Raw genomic sequence first — 16,857 nt, forward strand, 5'->3', positions numbered from 1 at the left:
TAATAAACCCACTGGCTATTTGTGACATCAGTGCTTGGAAAGTCACTGTACTTCTATATATCATTGGCAGTGAGATTTAACTGGTATGCAGCAAATGGAAGTCTGTTACTGAAGAGAGACAATATGTTGAAATCATGTGATGTAGCAGTTTTGGCACCCAAAGCAGACTATTCTCATTCGCCAATGATATGAATATGGGTGCTTTTATGCCTTATATGACCATGTGAGAGGAACTCTCAAGGCAAATACTGCAATATTCAGCATTCCTGCAGAACATTTACAGCTGAATATGAATATGAATATTGCCTATTGCTTCTGTTGCTAATAATACTGTGTAACCCGAATTTTGTCCTTGGGTAGCAACTGTTATTTCCTATTTGCTTACCCCTGGAAAGTATGAGAAATGGCTAATATTTCCTTCAAACTTTGCTTTTGTTACATTTCTTCAAACCCCAAGGAATCGCTCTCAGCACATTGCTATGATGCTCTCCGTCTACTCCTTCTCATGATCAGAGATGCACATACTCTCACCCACTAAGGGACATGCTCAAGTGGTTGTGATCAAATAACTGACAAGCAAATCTGTGGTACTGAGCAGAAGATTTGCCATAACGATATTTCTGCTTCAGCAACTCAGCACTTAATCTGTCTGAAATGTAATGGAAAATAGGTCAGTTTCAAAAGATTGATGTCCAGATAAGAAAAGCAAAATTTGAAGGGAATTGTAGTCATTTCCTTTGATTTCTAAAGAGAGGCAAATAGGAAATAACACTTACTGACCAAAGACAGTAAAAAAAAAAATTTTGTTACACAGTGTTATTATATATATATATATATATATAATATATATATATATATATATATATATATATTATATTTGTTGCTTACATAATGCTGTTCTCCCCTTCGTTAATATCAATCACACTCACTTCTACCACTACATTTCGTCAGACTAATACTCTTTGCACTCTTCTCATTTTATCGTATAATTCATCCAACAAAATTGTCTGCTGCTGCTCTCACATGGAGATCACAGCAGCTTGAAACTCAAGTAACAAGATGAATATGGGTGTGAACTTTTGTTACTACATTTCAGTTAATTTTGAAAAATGAAGAATTTACTAAAATAACTTTCTCATTATTAAGTTGGTGTTCAAAAAATAAGCTAACATGAAATTTTGATGGAAATTTTTAATCTAGATCATTTTAAAACAGAATGTTTGTATCATAAAACCAGGGGCAATCTCAGGTGGGGTAATGGATATTCCACAAAGGAGTAATAGATATCCTGCCACAAAAATCACAGATCCTACACTTGCATGCTAAGAGTGGCTTTCATTGTCACTTGCAGAGATCCTCTGACCAATGAGTGAGTGTATGGGAACCTTTGTCCAGTATCAAACTTCTTCAAAGACCATAGAGCCAGATTTGCAAAGCATTGCTGGAAAGCAAAAGATGAAAGTGTTAGTGAAGTCCTTACATGGAAGCCTACACAAGGAAGACCTAACAGAGGACAACAAACCAACACCTACATGAATCAGATTTGTGATGACCGAAACGGCAATGTTTCTAACTTGCCGAATATGATGGACAATAGAATTGGATGGCGACAGAACGCTACGGGAATCTGCACAAGCAGTGCAACCAGGTCATGATGATCAGGCAGGGTTAACTAAACTCTATGTATGGGTTTTGTGTTCGTACAAATACATACAAACACACATACAAACACACACACACACACATACACTTAAAAAGAAAAAGAAAACATCTTTTCTTTGTGGATGAATGTGAAAATACTTTTGAAGTGTATATCAATGGCTTGAAGTCTTTCTACATAGCAAAACATTAATCAATTTATTACTGGAAGTGAGAGCAGCCACATTAGGATGAGAAGAAGACTATTATATTATATATTATATTGATTTTATTCAGTAGACCTTAAAACAAGTGGGTGTGCATTTGTGTGTGTAATATAATATCATATGTATATATGAATGAAGATATATATATATAAATAATAAACACACACACATGTGTACTATGTTTATATATACATATATATATCTTAATGTATATATGTACATATGTATATATATATATATATATATATATATATATGATATTCATAGATTATGTAATCATTAATTGGAATATTTTATTATTGCTTTGGGGTTTTTTTTTCCTTTGTTTATCTAGAGATTCCACTACTAAATGGTTATAATACTAAATCATTAGTACATTAATCTCCTACTGCAGACATTTCACTGCTTGTTTCGGCTATCATTTAGATTATACCACTCTATAGCTAGTAATTGAGGCTAAAAATTACTTTTAAAAATTCATGAAATTCTCTAAATTTATATAAGCATCAGAAGATAGTTCAGATTGGCATAAAGCCACCTCCCTTTCTCAAATTGTGTATGTATATACATACATACATACCTACGTACCTGCCTGCCCGCATGCAGGCAGTATGTATGTATGCATACATCACTAGATTTCAAGAAAGCCTTTGAATCTGTTCCCTACTCATGGATGCTAGAAGCCCTCAACTTGTTAAAGTTCCTGTCAGAATAGTCAAAGCTGACCTGACTTCATCATGGGCCACCATCTTGAAATTAAACACAAAGAGTGACTGTATTATCGCTGATAGAATACAATATTGCAAAGGCATATTCCAAGGGGACAGCCTCTCTGCAATGTTGTTTATGCTTTCCGTAAACCCCTTGTCATTCATGTTAAGGAAGTCTAAAGGATATCTCACTGATTTACTAGGAAACAGAAATACCAAAATTACGCACTGTTTCTTTGTGGATGACTTGAAACTTTATGCAAAGAATATGCATGAGATGGAAAAAGAGCCTTGGCCTAGTCACAACATTCTCGAAGGATGTAGCGTTGGAGTTTGGTCAGGATAAATGTTGCAATATGGTTGTGATGTAGACTCACAACATAACTAGACCCTCTAAATATTTACTACTTTCTGACCCGCGCAACGCCGGGTATTATTGCTAGTATATATATGTGTGTGTGTGTGGTATGAAGTTTGCTCTCCAACCACATGGTTCCAGGTTCAATCCCATACATGGGACTTTAGACAAGTATCTTCTACTATAACTCCATGCCAAACAAAGCCTTGGGGATATGTAGCAGGAATTCAGACTCTAACCACTAAGTACTTGGTTTGGCACCATGACTGAGCCACCACTGTTTCACATGATTGATCTATAAACCAAATCATCATCATGAAGCTGTAGTGTTATATGGCTTGCTCAGATGTTCTAGAATTTACCTTGTTGTCACCTTATATAAACCCATTGGTGCCTAATTCACCAGGCAGAATGTTGAGAATGGCCGACTGATTCACATGCCTCACCTCTTGCTAGGCAGATGACCTCTGGCACTCGAGCAGACAGCTTTGGACTTTTGCACAGACAGACCGATTCTGAACATTGTAAGTAGCTTCTATGGATATGTATTTCTTTACTACCCACAAGGGGCTAAACATAGAGGGGAGTAAGTAGCTTCTATGGATATGGTGCAGTTCTTCTCTCTTCCCAGTCAACAATTATTAGTATTTTTCATTATAAATAGCCAACACCAACTATATTTTGTTTGGCAATAAATATTAGTGCTATGAATTTTTATTATTATACTATGAATTGGTTTTGGTTATTCTACATGCAGAAAGAAAATGTGAAGCCTGGTACTTATTTATTGGTGTCTTTTGCTGAACCACTAAGTTACGGGGACATAAATACACCAAAACAAACACACACACACATATGTATGATAGGCTTCTTTCAGTTTCTGTCTATTTAGTTGACCCAAGGCTAGAAGACACTTACCCAAGTGCCATACAGTGGGACTGAACCCAGAACTGTGTGATTGGAAAGCAAACTTCTTACTTCACAGCCATGTCTGTACCTGGTTTCCTTGTTTACTTATTTATTTTCTTTTTGTCTTTTTTGATACAAATTTAAGAAATTGACTCTTAAATGACAATTGTCACTGCTCTTACATAAAATATTAATTTTTTTTTTTTTTTTTACTTTCAAGGAGATCCCAAAGATGGAATCAGATGGTCAGGTGACCACCTCTGAAGAGATAGAAGACATAAGCCCTCAAGCAAACAACAACTGCGGTGCCACAGCCAGCAGCCAGGTGAAATGGAAGAAAGACATGCTCACAGATATGGAACCAATTGAAGGGAAACGACAAACAACAAAAGGTATGGAGCATTTATGCCATCTGGTTTTTCTCTTTGATTGTTCTTCTGAATTTAGAAACCAAATAAAGTTAACAGAAGATATAGGTGAGAGAATGGCAGATCTCGTGGCTTTCATAGGGGCTCTTAGACTTGTAGCTTCAGTGTGTGTGTGTGTATGTGTGTACATGAGTTTTTGTGCATGTGTATATCATCATCATTTAACGTCCGCTTTCCATGCTAGCATGGGTTGGACGATTTTGACTGAGGGCTGGCGAACCGGATGGCTGCACCAGGCTCCAATCTTGATTTGGCAGAGTTTCTACAGCTGGGTGCCCTTCCTAATGCCAACCATGTAGTGGTTGAGCGTGATCATTACCAACGTCGCCTTACCGGCACCTGTGCTGGTGGCATGTGTAAAAAGATTCGAGCGAGGTTGTTGCCAGTACCGCCTGACTGGCCCCCATGTCGGTGGCACGTAAAAACCACCAACCGATCGTGGCCATTGCCAGCCTCCCCTGGCACCTATGCCAGTGGCACGTAAAAAGCACCAACTGTTCGTGGCTGTTGCCAGCCTACCCTGGCACCTGTGCCTCGCGGAATGTAGTGGGTGCTTTTTACATGCCACCGGCACGGGCCAGTCAGGCGGTACTGGCAACAACCTCGCTCGAATTTTTTTACACATGCCACCAGCACAGGTGCCGGTAAGGCGACGTTGGTAACAATCACACTCGAATGGTGCCCCTTTACGTGCCACTTGCATGGAAGCCAGTTGGCTGCTCTGGCAACAATCCCGCTCAGATGGTGCTCTTGGCACCCTACTAGCACATGTGTATGTGTAAATAGTTATTACCATATGTCTTTGCATGACACTTGTTTGGGATGTCATGCTTACATCTCGTGTAAGCAAATGTCTTGTAATCCAAATGTGTTAAGGTATGAAATCCTGTGAAATGAAACATATTCGTGTGTTGCTGTCTTAAGAAGCATCATCATCATCATCATCATCATCATTTAACGTCCGCTTTCCATGCTGGAATGGGTTGGACAGTTTGACTGAAGACTAGTAAGCCTGGGAACAACATCAGGTTCCAATCTAATGCAGCTCTGGAGCTGAGAAGCAACAAGATATTGAATCACTCCCAGAGCAAAGACAGGATTCCAAAACTTGCAACAGAGTATGTTTTGCTAAGACACTCAAGGCCTGGGTAGGAGGGTTAGATTTGGTGACAGAGGAAAAGAATAAATACAACTCTTTTTATCCAACACAATTTCAGCTTCCAAGATACATTTTAGCCTTTCAAAAATGCAAGAAGACTGTTAACTTCACTTAAACACTCATTATTTGGTGGGCAAGTGTCTTCTACTATAGACCCAGGTCAACCAAAGCCTTGTGAATGGATTTAGTATATGAAAACCGAAAGAAGCATATTGTCCGTGTGGTGTGTGTGTGTGTGTGCGTGTGCGCAGGTGCAGATATGTGTATCTGTGTGTAAATATTTATTTCTATGTCTTTGCATGACCCTTGTTTTTGGTGACAAGGATGTCATGTAAACCTATAACCCAAATGTTTTAATGTATGAAAACCAGTGAAATGAAATATACCATATTTGAAAGTTAGATTAGAGCTGCCGACAAGTAGGGCATCTTCATCATCATCATCATCGTTTAATGTCCGTTTTCCATGCTAGCATGGGTTGGACGGTTCAACTGGGGTCTGGGAAGCCAGAAGACTGCACCAGGCTCCAGTCTGATCTGGCAATGTTTCTACAGCTGGATGACTTTCCTAACACCAACCACTCCGTGAGTGTAGTGGGTGCTTTTTACGTGCCACTGGCGGCTGGCAACGGCCACGATAGGTTGGTGGTTTTTATGTGTCACCAACATGGAAGCCAGTCAAGGCGGCGCTGGCATTGACCACGTACGGATGGTGCTTTTTATGTGCCACAGGCACAGGTGCCAGGGTAGGCTGGCAATGGCCATGAGCAGTTGGTGCTTTTTACGTGCCACTGGCACGTAGTCATCGAAAACTGCTTCAGTTCGTTTCCTCTATCCTATGCCAGCATGGGCATAAAAATAATGATGGCACAAGCCCATTAAATGCATAATGTGGATCAAGCAAGTTGCTACATCAGTAGACAATGTACCAAGAAGTTAACTGTTTGTATAATGGTGCCAACACTTGTGTTTAAGGCCAATGCATTAACCCTTTCATTTACTGTATTTACTTTGAGATGCTCTGTGTTTCTTTCAATTATTTTTAAATATAACAATGATCGTTGCCAGAGCAGCCAACTGGCTTCCGTACCCGTGGCACGTAAAAGGGCACCATTCGAGTGTGATCGTTATCAACATCGCTTCACTGGCACCTGTGCCGGTGGCACATGTAAAAAGATTCGAGCGAGGTCGTTGCCAGTACCGCCTGTGCTGGTGGCACGTAAAAAGCACCCACTACACTCTCAGAGTGGTTGGCATTAGGAAGGGCATCCAGCTGTAGAAACTCTGCCAGATCAAGACTGGAGCCTGGTGCAGCCATCTGGTTTGCTAGCCCTCAGTCAAAATCGTCCAACCCATGCTTGCATGGAAAGCGGACATTAAACGATGATGATGAATTTAGTAAAATAACTTAGTTATCATTAAGCTAGTGTTAGGAACATAAATTGTGACTAATGTTTGGTGGAAGATTTTAATTCAAAACTTTTGAAAACAAGACATTTGTACTCAGAGCCAGAGCCAGTTTCAGCCGGGTTGGTAACAAAAGGGTTAAACTCCCAAATGGCCTAGACCTCCTTTTTCTAAATAGGTACTGAGAACAGACACAACTTATATAATTGTAAAAACTACCATTACCTCGCTAAGACTGGTCTGTATTTTGTTAGTTTACAGCTCAACTCCTCCTGTGAGTAGAGCGTTTATCTATGTTGAACGTATTACCTCCCTTAGAGTGGATTATATGTTACATATGAAAAGCAGGCTTTCATAGCTTGTCAAAAGACTAGATTTGAAGCAGAGGGGATACAATTATGACAGATGAATTTAGACTACATAGGTAACAGAATTTAGTTTCTTTTTCGTTTCCATACTGAAATCTTGCCAGAGTGAACTTCATCTTTCATCTGTCTAGATCAGTCAAGGGCATGCTACAGCTGTCAGGATTTTTTGAATAGAATGCCTAATGAAAAATTACCTTTGGTTTCTTTTTCCAGTCATCATTGTTCGACCGTGGTCGAGACAATGGAATTTACCATGCTACGCCAGACTTCACAGTCCATCATAGCATTACGGAGGTCCTGTTGCTAGATGCCGGTATCCCTGGAGATTACATCAGGGTAGGAGAGTGTGCGCCCTCTGGTATTGCGAGTAGATGGCTTCCAGAGGAGAAGAGTAGAAATTACCTCGTTTTCAGCTCTACAACAATGTCCAGCAAACTGGACTCTTCTACCTTTCACAAGAGATGATACAGGTGGTAGTTTTCCCAGCTCACCTGATGGTGGGTCATGTCTCATGTGGCCTGCTTCTCAAAAAAGGTGGCCCATGCCTGGTCTAGATCAGTAATTACAATAGGGAAACAAGTCATTCAACTACATTCCTCATTTACTTTGTGTTATTATAAGAAATGATTATGTTGTTGATAAACAAGTCGGTAGAGTAATATATTTCTCAGCAGTTAATTTCTCTTCTCTTCAAAGTTCAGCTCCTGCTGCTGAGATCAATAAAATAAGCACCAGTAATACGTGAGATTGATTTAACAGACTTCTACTCTTCTTTTACTTTTTCATTGACCTTTACCAATTGAAGTGTTTGATTTTCTTCTCCTTTTTCTTTTCTTTTTTTTTTTTTCGGTTTTATTCCAGCCAAAATCTCTGTCAACCGACCATGCAAAGAACATTCATTTCTCACTGATGTGGCCGATGTCCGGATGATGGAACAAGGTTTACTACAGCTACTTGATGATTTTCATTCTGGGAAACTCCAAGCTTTCGGTAAAGTTTCGTCTCTTTTATTACCCCATTTCTTCTTATATTATTCCAAGCTTTATTGTCCAAAACAAAAAGAAAATTCGTTATTCCCTGGGTCATTCATTTGATGCTTTTTATGAAAATACCAAAAGCAATGATGGCAGAGCAGCAGACTAAATGCTTGGTGTTTAGATGCCATTGCAACGATGATGTTGTGGTGTTTAGCTATGAAAGAGAGGTGTATGGTGTTTACATTTCACAGCAAAAATGAATTTGTGATGTCCAGGTGCTGTAGGAGTGATAAATCTTGGCAGAGTCATCTTTTGTGACTCACAGCAAAATTCAGTACTGGGGTTGATATGTTTGACTAAACCCTTTCAGGCATTGCCCCAGCATGGCTACATTCCAATGACTGAAACAAGTAAAGGATAAATCAGTTAATAAATAATATCAACAAATTTCAATTCATTACTTGAAGTATTAACTATCAATGTACTAGAAACACTGAAGGAAGAAATAATCCAAAGAAATCCATTCAATGAAACACAAAAAATAGATTTCATTTTTGGATTTGGTTTGCAAGATTCTTTATGAGTTCGTGTGTTGAAGCATATTCTATTGTGTCTGGGGAGAGTCATTTTCTTTTTGTGCCTTATTATGTAAAACACTCATCGGTAAAATTTCCACTTTTTTCTTATCTTTATTGTCCTAAAATTTTCGTTGCGTCTTGCAACCTTTTCAATAGTTTTGACTCTCAAAACTATTGAAAGAGTCAAAACTATTGAAGAGTCAAAACTATTGAAAAGGTTGCAAGACGCAACGAAAATTTTAGGACAATAAAAATAAGAAAAACATGGAAATTTTACCGGTGAGTGTTTTACATAATACGGCACAAAAAGGAAATGACTTTCCTCAGACACAATACAAAAAATAGACCTACATGTACAAACAAGGCTTTTAACATTCTAAAAATGAGATTAAACTTTAATTGCAGTATAGGACTTGAAGAGTTAATATTTTGGGATCAATTACTGTCAAGCTAGACTTTGCTTATCAATCTTTTGTGGTTGGTAAAATAAATACCTGTTATGTGTTTTATTGATTTAATTAACCACTACCTCTCCTTACATAGTGTGTAGTCTTGTAGCAATGACAAAAGTCCTTATTGTCATCTTACATGTACTAAATATATTTTCCCTACCAAAAGTTTTCTCAGAATAGTAAGAAATAAATAACACTGCTTGTATGACAGGGATACTCATTTACAATTATCATATGATGTCAAGACATGGGAGGCATAAACACACACATGCAACTGGCTTCTTTCGGTTTTTGTGTACCAGATTCACTCACAAGGCTTTGGTCGACCCAGTGATATTGGGTAGCAGCCATCTTACCCACACAGCTGCTCCTGCACATAACTCCAGTGCTTATACCAAATCTCTCAGCCCTGAAGTATAGAGCCCTAAAACCAACCTTTTCCTGAAGTCAATAGGTGTGAGTTAGTAATATACTTAAAGCCTACTAAGATTTAGGTAAACTTGGTTGTTTGGTTCTACATGCCATGAACATAGACACAGATTGATGCTGTAAACAGGATAGGAACAATGGATCCTTGGCTGGTTCTCATTATTAATCCAATCCTCTGTCGACCTTCACTTTTGATAAACAGAGAAAATTTTTTAAAGATTGAGGCACAAATTCTTGTATTTTTACTTTCACTTTTATAATGATATTTTTTTTTAGTTCTTTTTTTACAAGCTTTATCTATAAGGTAGTGTTTCTGTTTCCTAGGTGTTGATTCCTCCTGTGAGAAAATGGATCAAATTCGAGAGCAACAAGAAAGACTAGCTCGCCTTCATTTTGACCTTGATCTTCAGCAAGATTTACACAGGTAATTCAAAACAGTTTGTTCTAACTCTGTTTACACAAACTTTCTTTGTGGCATTCAACCTATTTTTGTAGTCTGAGTTCAAAATCTGCCAAAGTCAACTTTGCCTTTCATCCTTTCATCCAAGTACAAGTTGAGCACTGTGACTGATGCATTCAACGTGACTGATACCCTAAAATTGTGCCAAAATTAGAAAGAATATTATTCTTATACGAGGGTGAGCCAAAAAGTAATGCCATTTTGTTTAGGACAGGTATAATTACCAACACAGGAATATGTATCATAGTCGCTGGACTATCATCTCTTCAGCCCAATGAGTTTCTACAGCTGGATGCCCTTCCTAGCGCCAACCACTCCAAGAGTGTAGTGGGTGCTTTTACATGCCACCGGCACGGGGGCCAGTCAGGCGGTATTGGCAATGACCTCGCTCGAATGGTTTTACATGTGCCAGTAAGGTGACGCTGGTAACGATCATGCTCGAATGGTGCCTTTTACGTGCCACCAGCACGGAAGCCAGTTAGCCGCTCTGGTAACGATCACGCTCGGATGGTGCTCTTAGCACTTTGAGAAATTTGTTATTATTTTCAAAACTAACTGAAACAAAAACCATGTATTTCAAAAGAAATATGTTAACAAAAGGGTTAAGACAGAACTGAGATGTGGCGGCCAATGTGGTTACTGCACAGGGCAGCTGAAACCCATGCTATGTTATGCCCTAGCTAACTTCATTTTGTCAGAAAATTAAGAAACTCTTTGTTGATACCTTGACTGCTTTAAAAGACATTTTCATTTAGGCAAACTGTGAAGTCATAGCATAATAGAATCTCACCCCTCACAAATCACTGACTATAGAGTCTGTTGATGAATAATTAAGAACTCTTTCAGTAACTCTGCTTTGATTATTACTTCAAAAGCATCAAGGTGGACACATACGAAGATGTTTATATTTTGGATTCTTTCATAATTGAAATCTTCTGCTCGAATACAAGCCAGACCACTGGAAATAAAACTCAAGCTTTAATTCAATTATAAATCAGGCCTGGGTTTTAGAAATGACTGTGAAAGATTCTCAAACTTATGATTCTGCACTTTCAGTTGAAAATAATGCACTAGCCTCTGGCAAAAGGAGAAGAATTATTTAACTTGTGAACTGAATCAGACTGCTATAAGAGTTCCTCTCCGATGTCGTTGCAATCTCAGCATCAAAGTCAACGGTGTTGATGTGAGAAATCTCTGCAACATAATTACACCCAACATCCATCCCATAATACTTTTTGTTTCAATTATAAGGAAATGGGACATTTTTCAAAGGTTTAAGATTTTTGAAAGAACAAATAAGTTCTCCTTTTCTGTCTTTCACACATGACTGCTTACCTTCAACATTATAATCCTCTATCATTGGATTATCCATTCACACAACTTCTGTAAACAGGCTTATTGATGTGGGTGTTTTTATATGATGACATGGGTTCTTTTCATATGATTTTGCCCCAAACAATGGTTGAGGTAACTGTAGCATAAGAAACTACAAAGAGAGAAAAAACTCAACAATGGTGTTTGCAATGGTGACTGCAAAAAACCTCCTCAGATACCTGAAAGGATTTAGTTCTATGAAAAGCTAAAGTGCTTTTTAAACATTCAATTTATGGACAGTTTATGTCTGTATGAATCTATTCAATTATACTTACTCCCAAGCAACTCATCTCTTATCTCTGGGGCCGACACAAATAAGCACTGAACCAACACAGTATGAAAATTATTTCAAGTGGAAAAGTTAAGTATCTCAGGGTTGTATTCATGAGTGATGGGAGGTTGGAGGGGCTGAACTGGACACCAGAGCTGCAGGTGCTGGTACAGTAATGCACCAGTTCCAGCATTTGATTCCAAGAAGAGAGGTTGGTGAAGAGGCCAAACTTGCTATCTTCAGTTCAGTTTCCATACACATCCTCAACTTTGGTTGTGGATGTGGGATAATAACTAAAGGAGTATGCTTGCAGGCACAAGTGGCCAAAAGGGGGTTCCTTTGAAGGGACTCTGGAATAATGTTATTTCACAGAGTATGTTGCTCAAAGATCAGGGAGTTTCTCTAAGTCAAGCCATTTCTGTGCATTGAGATGTCACAGGAAAGAATCACTAGACAGATTCTTCAAGACCAGCCAACCAGCAGGAAACCAAAGGATAGACCAAGAATGGGATGGTTGGATAATATCCATAGTATCAGCTGGTCACACCTGAGATCTGATGACAATAGCATTAAACATGACCTTTTAACTTTTAACTATGTGACCTCCTGAAGCAGTATGTTTGTTTCTTTTAGCGCCATATTTCTGTTGAAATAAAACATCATTTGTTTGAATTGATTTTGATAATAATGAAGAATTTAGTGAAATTGTCATTGTTAAGCTGGTGTTTAGAACATAAATTAACATGAAATGATAGTTGCTTCTGATTGCAACACCAGTATCTGTCATGACTACGATTTTGCTTGTCATTGCCTCCGTGAGGCCCAATGCTCGAAAGGAACTCAGCCACTTCACCTCCACAAGGCCTAACACTCAAAAGGATCTCAGCCACTTTGCGTCCATGAGGCCTAACACTCAAAAGGATCTCAGCCACTTTGCATCCATGAGGCCTAACGCTCAAAAGGATCTCAGCCACTTTGCATCCATGAGGCCCAACGCTGGAAAGGAACTCAGTTACTTTGCCTCTGTGAAACCCAATTCTGATTGGGCCCTATGGAGAAAGTACCTGAGGATTCTACCCCACAACCTTTTCAGAAATAGTGGGCAGAGAAGATGAGTGAATAAACGGTTTATAAATTGTTTTGTCATCAGTTTTCAGGTATTTTTCTACTTCTGAAGAATCTTTATTCTATTTTCAACAGACTAGACACAGATATGGCTCGTAAAACTGCAAATGACAATCTTGGAAAGCTGATCGATCAGGTATTTAAAGATTTTTTTCTATAGCATTCTATTTTGTAGGCTCTCATAACTTGCTTTATCTTCAGGTATTTAAAATCACCGGGGCTGCTTTCAGCAAGGTATTTCTAGCAATGATAATGTAACATATGTGACCCACTAGTTTCCAAGGAATACAGTTCGTTGCTATTATGCAAAAGTATCGTAAGTCCAAAACGTTGCTTTTTCAGAAAATGAAAAAATAGCTTCACCATTTCCTTTCTTTTTACATTAGCAACGGTTTCAGCTTAACAAGAATACTTTGCTGGATGCATAAAAATCCTAACTCTATGCATCTATGATATTTTCAGTCAGAAATATTTTTGCAATATTTTTAGAATTATAAATTCAGTACATTTGAATTATAGTAATTATCTATTTTATATTTTGGTTAAATTAAATGTTACTTATTTTTCTCTTTTTTTTTTTTCTTTTTACTTTCAGTTACAATGTCTCAGTACATCCATGTATCCTTTTTCATTGTTGCACTTTGATAAAAAAATTACTTTGTTGAAACACTTGACCATTGTTTAGTGATGTATAACACCTTGCTTGGTAATCTCTTGCAGCATATATGCTTATATTTTAGTCAGAAGAGGAAGATCATCTTCCTACAGGTTGCTTGAGCTCATCATTGCTACCCATCATATCACTAGTCATTTTTATACTCCATCATCATCATCATCATTATCATCATCGTTTAACGTCCGTTTTCCATGCTAGCATGGGTTGGATGGTTCGACCGGGGTCTGGGAAGCCAGGAGGCCGTACCAGGCTCCAGTCTGATCTGGCAGTGTTTCTACAGCTGGATGCCCTTCCTAACGCCAACCACTCCGTGAGTGTAGTGGATGCTTTTTATGTGCCACCGGCACAGGTGCCAGTCAAGGTGGCGCTGGCATCAGCCATAACTTTTTTTCTTTTTTTTTAGTTTGGTGGTTTAAGCCGGTGAGACTAAAGTGTCTCTGGACATTTTATATTATTGGCCTCCATCGTCTCTTTGATGAATGAGGATTCAGAAGGACCCAGCTGTTTAGTATTCTTTGTTCAATGTTTTATCCTGGTGTCTCACGTAGGATTTCAGGCCTGTCTAGGATTTACAGATCCAGTTTCAGTTCCCCATCATTTAGGTGGAGATTGGACCCAACTCTATGTTGGGCTCTTTCTTCCATCAGGATGCTGATCCTAGCTGCCTCTAAGTCAGAGATGGCTTGGCATGAAGAGGTTCTCCACTGGATTCTATTTGGTGCTACCAATTCCCTTGTCTTCTAGCTATTTTTGCAAGTTTTCAAGTAGGTCTTTGTTTAAAATGTCCTTATAAGTGAGTGTCCTTATTATTATTATTATTGGGTGAAAGAGAAATGCATGCCATCAAAGTGACACTGGGGTAAAATATACGAAGCCCAATATACCCATCATGACTACCCGTCTGATAAGGGTACACCAGGCACATGCATCACAACCATATGTGCGCGACATGGTGATCTCATATCAAGATAAACAGCGCATGACCTTGCAGGTGGGGCCCAGTTAGAATTTTCTTCAGGTTGAGTAGCCCATCCTGCTCAAAAGGTCCCTGAATAAGGGTTGTTTAAGGATCTTGAACAAAACACCCATGTTTCCAGAGGTGAATTATTCAAACCCCAAAGAATCCCTCTCAACACATGGCTATGATGCTCCCCCACTACTTCTGCTCGTGATCAGAGATGCACATATTGTCAGCCACCAAGGGACATGCTCAACTGGTTAAGGTCAAACAACTGACAAGCAAATCTGTGGTATTGAGCAGAATATTTGCTGTAGCCCATCTTTTATACCAAGACAAAACAATGTACATGATAACTTATCATTATTATTATTATCATTATTATTATTATTATTATTATTATTATTATTATTATTATAATAATATTTAGTTATGTACTTTTCCTTTATTGCTGCTTCAAATCGTGCTTGGGTTGACCTTGTCTTCATCATGCTGTTTGGATTATGTGTGAGGGAGAGGGGGAAGGATTAGATAAGTACTAGTAATATAGACAAATACAGGTATATCAAATACCATACAACATAAATTTTTGTTTTATCAAGTGAGTGTCTTCCATGGCCAACCACCCTCAGTTGCACTTTGATGAGTGCCTTGAACAAGATGCAAATACCAACACCAAGCTCTCGGCTGGTTTACCCCTACCCTAATATCTTAGGTAAGTGGGGGAATGTAAACAAAGCAACGCTGATTGTCAAGCAGTGACGGAGTGAAACAAACACAATGTCACACAAAAGGTTGTGGTGTGTGGTGTATGCGAGAGATTTGAAATAAGGACACCTCCCTTCTCTTTGCTCAACAGAGACCTCTCACTGGTAATGCACCCTTCCACGCAGCCCGACCCGAACACTAGAAATAGCAGCTGCTTTTCCCCTACCTTAACAACGAGCTCACACATCTGACTCGCTCGGCTACCTTGATCGAAAAGGCCCAATGCTGCCCTCCCTGCGTGTGCGTCACTCCTACCCCTTCCTCTTCTGGTCAGCCCCAAGTTCTGGTCAGCTCCCCAGCTGCTGACGTCATCCCACAAAGGTCTCCATGTATTCTCAACCAACTTTGTATTTCTGTGGTTTTGTTCCAGTTTCCACTTTTCTATGATCTCTTCTTTCTCTCTACTTTGTTCCCAGCCAAATAGATCTGTATTTTCCTCTTCTTCAGGTACAGTGTTAGTATAAATAGTTTTTATTCTTCTTATTACCATGTGGTTAAGAAGTTTGCTTCTTAACCCTGTAGTTTCAGGTTCTATCCCACTGCATGGCACCTTCAAGAAGTGTCTTATACTAGCCCCAGATTGACCAAAGTTTTGTGAGTGGATTTGATAAACAGAATCTGAAAGAAAGGCAGTGAGCTGGCAGAAGCATTAGCGCACCGGATGAAATGCTTAGCGGTATTTCGTCTGCCATTATGTTCCGAGTTCAAATTCCGCCAAGGTCAACTTTGCCTTTCATCCTTTCGGGGTCGATAAATTAAGTACCAGTTACGCACTGGGGTCGATGTAATCGACTTAATCCGTTTGTCTGTCCTTGTTTGTCCTCTCTGTGTTTAGCCCCTTGTGGGTAGTAAAGAAACAGGTATTGTATGATAGCCATAAGAGAGCAACGTTATCATACAAACAGCACCATTCACTTTTTTCTTTTTGTATTCTTTAAAAACATAAATCACAATTAATTTGTGATTTACTACCAACTGTACTCTGTACCTCCACATGGTACCTATTCACAGTAAAGTGGATCGAGTTTTTGAGAATCAATATATCATCCTGTTGTCTTCTTTTTTTGTTTTGTTTGTTTATTTTCGACATATTTGTCATCAGTTTGCAATCATCTTTTATTTCATCCTTAATTAACAATTTAGACAAACTTTACAGCAGAAAGATGTCCCGCTTAACAATGCCAGTAGCCCCTAAAAACAACAAAAATGAGACTGTACAACCAGCTTACCTACCAGTAATTCTCCCCTACTAACAACTGGGGACCAGCCAAATTACCAGTGATAGCCCCTTTCCTCTAAACAATAGGGGCTCTGTGTAATATTCACTAAAAACCAATTTATCTGGAAGAACAAGCAAAAATGAAACCTTCATTATTTAAAGGAAAATAATGATAAACTAAACAATTATTTAAAAGCATAAAAAAATTAAAAGCTAAAAAGCACCAAATAACAATCTAAAAAAAAAATTGATTTTTTTTTGCGAGTTTTTTTTTTTTTTGTATTTCTATTTTCTGTTGTTGTCCTCAGCAACATTTATCAAGACATAACATTCCCATTGATGTGAAACTGTGTATGACCAGACTCTT

At 38.6% G+C, this 16,857-nt stretch overlaps 1 protein-coding gene across 3 annotated transcripts in view; it reads left to right on the plus strand.

Annotated features, from left to right (window-relative positions):
- LOC115220358 (coiled-coil domain-containing protein 28A) overlaps window positions 1-16,472 on the plus strand; it is a 50,280-nt gene extending 33,808 nt beyond the window's left edge. For all 3 annotated transcript variants that reach the window (XM_029790466.2, XM_029790468.2, XM_029790467.2), the window contains exons 2-7: window positions 4,063-4,234; window positions 8,065-8,193; window positions 9,964-10,063; window positions 12,945-13,005; window positions 13,465-13,487; window positions 16,415-16,472. In XM_029790466.2, coding sequence (XP_029646326.1) covers window positions 4,063-4,234; window positions 8,065-8,193; window positions 9,964-10,063; window positions 12,945-13,005; window positions 13,465-13,487; window positions 16,415-16,466 — 537 coding nt within the window. In that variant the 3' untranslated portion in view covers window positions 16,467-16,472. The remainder of the gene's footprint in view (window positions 1-4,062; window positions 4,235-8,064; window positions 8,194-9,963; window positions 10,064-12,944; window positions 13,006-13,464; window positions 13,488-16,414) is intronic.
- The last annotated feature ends 385 nt before the right edge of the window (window positions 16,473-16,857 follow it).

Source organism: Octopus sinensis, linkage group LG16, assembly GCF_006345805.1.
Source record: "Octopus sinensis linkage group LG16, ASM634580v1, whole genome shotgun sequence".
Classification (NCBI taxonomy): Eukaryota; Metazoa; Mollusca; class Cephalopoda; order Octopoda; family Octopodidae; genus Octopus; species Octopus sinensis.